This window comes from Triticum aestivum, chromosome 6D (assembly GCF_018294505.1).
Source record: "Triticum aestivum cultivar Chinese Spring chromosome 6D, IWGSC CS RefSeq v2.1, whole genome shotgun sequence".
Taxonomy (NCBI): Eukaryota; Viridiplantae; Streptophyta; class Magnoliopsida; order Poales; family Poaceae; genus Triticum; species Triticum aestivum.
In genome coordinates, this window is record NC_057811.1 from 421,100,053 (window position 1) to 421,106,436 (window position 6,384).

The 6,384-nt window shown below is 52.4% G+C and overlaps 1 protein-coding gene across 1 annotated transcript; it reads left to right on the forward strand.

Moving 5' to 3' along the window:
* The first annotated feature begins 516 nt into the window (after positions 1-516).
* Positions 517-2,273, forward strand: LOC123145519 (uncharacterized). The gene is made up of 3 exons (XM_044564946.1): positions 517-982; positions 1,074-1,243; positions 1,841-2,273. The coding sequence occupies exons 1-3, from the start codon at positions 709-711 to the stop codon at positions 1,937-1,939; spliced, it is 543 nt and encodes a 180-aa protein (XP_044420881.1). The 5' UTR covers positions 517-708; the 3' UTR covers positions 1,940-2,273.
* Positions 2,274-6,384: the final 4,111 nt, after the last annotated feature.

Here is a 6,384-nt window from a genome sequence, read left to right on the forward strand (position 1 = left end):
CGTTTAGTTCTTGCTGTTGTGATGGACTTCTAAAATTCTCGTGCAGGTGAATAGCAACAAAATTCGCGCTGCCGGAGCGCAACATTTTGCTTCAAGTTTAGTGCACGGCCAAGACAAATTGCACGTACGAATGCCAAACAATTCAGCTAGGTGCGTGCGTAGGCCCGGCGTCAAGATCAGCTCGGCGGAACCAGCAACTTTTAATTGCTTGATCGAGTGCATAGAATTCAATTAAATCGGGGAGATAGGTATATATAGATGAAATTAAAAACTGGTTGATTCGACCGATCTCGTCATCCGTACACGACGGCCCACGAAAAGCGATCGTTTTATAGGCGCGGCCGGTCTCCGTCTCCCGCCGTTTGCTACGCCGGCCGCAGACGGACGTCTCCGACGAGCGGTGCACCCAAAAACGCAGTACTCCTGACAGCGTCCGTTCACGTGGTGCTCGCGACGGTCGAAAACGAACCGGTCACCGGGACGGGATATGTACCACCACCACGGCACCACCTCGGCAACCGAGCCGTTGCTCTCTCTCCTCTTTATAAAGCACTGGTGCACCACACGCTCGCCACTTGCTCGCGCTCTCCCTCGCCCACGTTTCCCCGGCCGGCACAGGCTAAAAGCTAAGCCAGGACCAGCGCCCAGCTCTGGTCACGGGGAGCGTGTGTGCCGGTGTGCGGCTGCGGCGGGCCGGAGTGAGCGAGGATGGGGAACTGCCAGGCGGCGGAGGTGGCGGCGGCGGTGGTGCAGCACCCGGGCGGGCGGGTGGAGCGGCTCTACTGGTCCACCCCCGCTGCGGAGGTGATGCGCGCCAACCCGGGCCACTACGTCGCGCTCGTCACGCTCCGGGTCGCCGAGGAGCGCCAGGACGCCGACGGCGGCGGCGCGCGCCGCACCGTGCGCCTCACCCGCGTCAAGCTCCTCAAGCCCAAGGAGACGCTGCTCCTCGGCCACGTCTACCGCCTCATCACCGCCAACGGTAAGCTTCGAGTCTCCGATTCTCGTCCTCTGCCTCTTCTCCTCCATGCTGTGCCCACTGCTAACATGGCATGGAAAAATGGTGCGTGCAGAGGTGACCAAGGCGGTGCAGGCGAGGAAGGAGGAGAAGCTGAGGAAGGCGCGGCAGCAGCTGCAGCAGCTGGAGTCGTCGACGCGGCAGAGCAAGCTGCGGCCGGCGGCCGACGGTGACGACGTCGACGACGACGACGACGAGGCCAGCTTGGATGAGAGTCTCGATCAGGTGGTTACATGGACTTGAGCTCTATTCAATCCAACTACTTTTCTCTCTCTCTCTCTCTCTCCCCCGATGCCGCCATGCACGTTCTCTGCATGATTGATGCGCCTTTAATTGCCTTCTCTCCAAGGGTTACTAGTTAGTTGTTCCTCGCGATTCTCACGTCTTCCTCAGTTCGTCCACACACAACACTGTAGGTCTTCAGCTTATTAGAAAAGATGGATTTTATCTGGGTAATCGCCATTAGAATTTTGGCAGCTGCAAAATCTGCCTAGTTTCGGCAGAAATCGTTAGCATTTAGCTAAATGGAGAGAATCAGTTTGGAGTACCTGACAATTCTCAATCCCAGTTGACATGCATAAAACAAGATGTGGTCCTGTGGACCCAACTGATTGATGCCATGTACCGTCCACAGGGGAATTTAATGCTTAAAATAGGGGATGCAGAATGATAAAACAATCATGATGATAAATAAAATAGTGAAGAGTCGCAACTAGTGTCAGGAGCAAAGAATCGTCTGCGAGATCCCTTTCTGCTTCCGTTCTGAACCGCGGCAACATGCAAATGTTCCATCTTCTGATTACTCTACACCTGTGACTGCAGTTGGCACGCCAGGACGGAGGAGATGGCCACCGGAGCTCCGGCGCCCGGCACCGGCAATGGCGGCCCTCGCTGCACAGCATCGACGAGGCCGCGAGCTGATGCCCGGCCATACATAGCCCTCGGTGGATCTTCTGTATTTTCGGCGTCCACCCGGCTTCAACAGATTAATCTAGCTCGTGTTTATGGTTTGCTGCCACATCTGTGTTGGATCGACACCCCGATACGAGCGGGCCGCTTCTGAAGCGACTCCGTCGATCGGAGCGTGTCCTGTGTCTTTGTACATTTTCAGGGTTTCTCGTCAGGGTCTGTTAGTGAGAGCGAGACTGCCTTTTTCTTTCTTTCTCTTGATACATTTGCACCTGATTAAGATGCATGAAAGAAGTTCAGAACACGACTAGCTAAAATATCCATACAAGAGATGATGCCATGTTCATAGCCTCTGAGGAGTGATGACACTTCCTCCGTGTTTTGTTGTTGCATCTCTTGGCGCCGAGTTCTCAATCATAAGCACGGTGCCGGCTGCGGGCGCACCTGCAAGCTGCGGCTGCAGGTGGTGGGGTGGAATCAGTCGTCTGATGAGAGCCTTTTGGGCTGGAAGCTCGTTGAGCAGATTCGCGTCGGCGCTGCGCATTAGTTTAGTTTAAGCTCCTGCGAAGAGAGTTTAAAATTTTGACGCCCACGATACCCAAGCTCTGTGTGTCTGTTTGGCGCTTTGGCGTTTGGCACCGGTGGTTGGTCACATGCTCTCTGTGGGGCGTGGGCTGCGATATGCTGCTGCTGCTGATGATGATGAACAACACAGGAGATGACATTTCCACCGTAGATTAATGGCCAAGCTGTTAGTTACTCCTACTTGTTGCTGACCACAATTAGTGACAATTGAATACTGGCAGCATCAGCTGCTGTGCTTACCACTAGTTAATGTGGCCGGCACCAAATCGATCCACCCAGCCTCCAATGGCGGGGTGAGTTCCTCCGTAAGTGGCAGCTTTTGGCCACTAATGCACGCATCAACCGTATGTGGCAAGCTTGGCGGTGGCCGGTGGCCGCTTTGTCCATCAAAAGGCCAATTATGCAGGGTAATCATATGCTTTGGAGATCGCCTGCAGGCTGCGCCCGAGCCCGCGGTCGGAAATGAAATCTTCGCTTTAGCTTGGATTTAGATTGTGTTTCTGCGCAAAAGTTACTTGTACGTGCGTGCTTTCCTTGATCGTCAGAGCCCTGAACGAAGCTGGCTACAGGTTGGAAGGACGACGACGATGAGTTTAGCTCGTGTCATGTGCCGTGGAGAAGTGCCACCGGCGGACTTGGCCTGGCATATCGGGCAAGCTATCTCATGCTTGGCAACGGAGTACGAACTGGTACTTGCTGGAGTACAAATCGAGACGGCTGGAGCACGTACGGAGCTACGTGCAGCAACCAACGGCTAGCATTGCCATATCTCCAGTGTACATCTTTCCCTTTCCTCAAACACACGGCACACTCAAGCGCGTGCCTCAAATTCACGGAGTACGCACGAATTTCCGCGTGTGGCCTCCACGAAAACTCAAACGTGTGCTCGGTTCGGGCCGGTGACGATGTGTGGCACGTAGGCACGACAACACGTGGATTTCCCGCCATTCGATTGCTTCGCATTTCGAAATTTAGTTTGGACTTTGCAAGAGGGACCGGTGAGGAGCGGCTAGAGGCTCCCTGCCCGCGTGCTGACGGCGGCATTCATCTTCACGGGAGGCTCCATAGGGTTCCAGTCAGCTTCGAGATTGGGGTGACGCGACTTTCGATGAAAATCGCCCCGACTGTGGTCATGGCGGAGGATGACGGCGTCTGTGACGTCGTTCCCTTATCGAGGCATCGTCGTTGCAGGTTGTGACACCGCGCTCGGGTTGCTCCGGGGGAAAACCCTAGATCTGGATCTCCTGGATCGGACGATGACGGGATCTTCAGTGTCGTTTTCCTTCTTGGGGGGCATCGTTTTGGGGCATGAGCTGGCTGAAGGAGACAAGAGGAGGTGCGGTGTTTCATCTACTACAAAGCCGATGGCGGGTCTCGGCAGCGTAGCGCAGCGGAGTTTCAGCGACGGGTGCGTGTGGATGAACGCGTGCAAGAGGGTGACACTGGCGTCGTGGTGGCATTGACAGCAGTACGGCTTTGGCAAGGTAAATGTGTTGATCGTTCCTAAAGGTGGGACGGCGGAAGATGGCGGTGGCACATCCAGAGCATGCGCATGCGATGCGTGCTGAGGGTCGGCCAGACCGGATGGTGCTCTCGACACGATGTGGGGTAGGTGTGAGGCCACCAGATTATATTGTGCACTTTCATATGGTTCGGACACGTTATCAAGAGTGTAGGTGTGCGACTTTGTTCGCCCGATAGGAGGCCTCGGGTTGATCCATGTATTCATGTTGTCAGACTCTGTTGAATAATACTCCCTTCATAAAAAAGTATAAGAGCGTTTAGATCATGATCTAAACGCCCTTATGTTTCTTTACAGAGAGAGTAATTAAGATAGTTGTATGCATCGGTTGATGCAGAGGTCAGGGGTAATCCTCCTTTTCAAAAAAATGACCCCTTCTTTTCTACGGCAAAGTACTCTCTATTGCAAGGTGATCAACATATTATCTTTTACAAGAGTATCAATAATCTCTACAGGCGGATCTTTCATCCACCCCGCACACACCTTAATTCTACCTAATTTGGCTAAATCATGGGCAACATAATTAGTCTCTTCAAGAGCATGCTAAAAAATAGTATGCTGAAAATCACACGCAAGGTTATATATATCATCAAAAATTGATGCCGATAGACCGAAGGAGCGACATCCATTCTTCATTGTCTCTATCACCTCGATGTTGTCGGAGTTCACCTGTGTGCGGTTACAGCCGACTGTAATTGCCAAACTGCAAACTAAGACCAAATTATAAGGCCAGTGCGTCGGCCATAAGCCCATCTCCGCACCAATCGATTTCCCCATTTCCTGCCGCGATGAATATGCCATTCAAGTCTCTGATGACAACGCCATATGAGGCCTTGAGTAAGTCTGGGTCAAAAGCCTCATCCACGTTTTTCTGAGGGAATTGACAATAGGAGAGAACTCCTACCGTGTCTTCATATATCTATATAAATAGGATGTTTACATAGACATACATACACATTTTACAAACATGATACATCCACTTTCTGGTGTCACCACCAGGAGAGTGGAATCTAGCACATCTCTACACTTTTTGTTAAACTATGTTGTACAAGAAAATGGATCTAGAGCAAGTGTGACCTAGTCAAGCGTGGCACAGTAGGAGTAGGGCCGCTCTACGAGCTACTTTGAACCTATGTTGCAACAGTCCAAGATCTTCCTTGAAGCGCGTATGCCAGGATCCAATGGTGGGATTGACTCCTCTAAAGTGCTTGTTATTTCTTTCTTTCCACAGACTCCAAGTAGCAGTTAGGAATGTTGGGGAACGTAGTATTTCAAAAAAATTCCTACGATCACGCAAGATCTATCTATGAGAAGCATAGCAATGAGCGGGGAGAGTGTGTCCACGTACCCTCGTAGACCGAAAGCGGAAGCGTTTAGTAACGCGGTTGATGTAGTCGAACGTCTTCGCGATTCAACTGATCCAAGTACCGAACGCACGGCACCTCCGCGATCTGCACACGTTCAGCTCGGTGACGTCCCTCGAACTCTAGATCCAGCTGAGGCCGAGGGAGAGTTCCGTCAGCACGACGGCATGGTGACAGTGATGATGAAGTTACCGGCGCAGGGCTTCGCCTAAGCACTACGACGATATGACCGAGGTGTAAAACTGTGGAGGGGGGCACTGCACACGGCTAAAGATCAACTTGTGTGTCTATGGGGTGCCCCCTGATGAGGACATAGACCTGGGGTAGGGTAATAGGCCTGACCTATACGCCCTACCTAAGGTCCTTGTCCTAGAAGCAAAGAAGTAAGAGTAAATAGAGGGGGCCCAACAAAGGTGTCGAGTGCAATCCACTCGACTTACCATTCACTCGGAGACCCCTCCTTATTTAGGTGACTCGACCACTAAACCACTCGACATACCGAAGATCTAAAGTCGCTCAGCACAGCAACGGTCGGACGTTTATTCATAGACTTAAGGATCATTTATAACACTTTATTACGGACGTTACCTGTAACGTCCCTTCTTTATGTACATTGAACCCTTGGTAACGGGGGATGGCCGGGGTCCTGGCGCACTCTATATAAGCCACCGCCCTCCTCTGAGACAAGGGTTCACACCCCTGTAAACACACACATACATAATCCAGTCGACCGCCTCCGGGCTCCGAGACGTAGGGCTGTTACTTCTTCCGAGAAGGGCCTGAACTCGTAAAACTCGTGTGTACAACTTCGCCATTGCTAGGATCTTGCCTCTCCGTACTTACCCCCCTATTCTACTGTCAGTCTTAGTACCACGACAGTTGGCGCCCACCGTGGGTCAGGTGTCTTAGCGACTTATTGGAGAAGTTGCGATTTTTTCGATCCCCATCATCATGGTTTCTGGTGGAGGATTGGCCGAGGGCCGCGA

Excerpts from the sequence above, each read along its gene's own strand:
- LOC123145519 (XM_044564946.1), top strand. The coding sequence starts at position 709 with ATGGGGAACTGCCAGGCGGCGGAGGTGGCGGCGGCGGTGGTGCAGCAC. Across the intron at positions 983-1,073 it reads CCGCCTCATCACCGCCAACG|AGGTGACCAAGGCGGTGCAG; the intron begins GTAAGCTTCGAG and ends TGGTGCGTGCAG. Across the intron at positions 1,244-1,840 it reads TGGATGAGAGTCTCGATCAG|TTGGCACGCCAGGACGGAGG; the intron begins GTGGTTACATGG and ends CTGTGACTGCAG.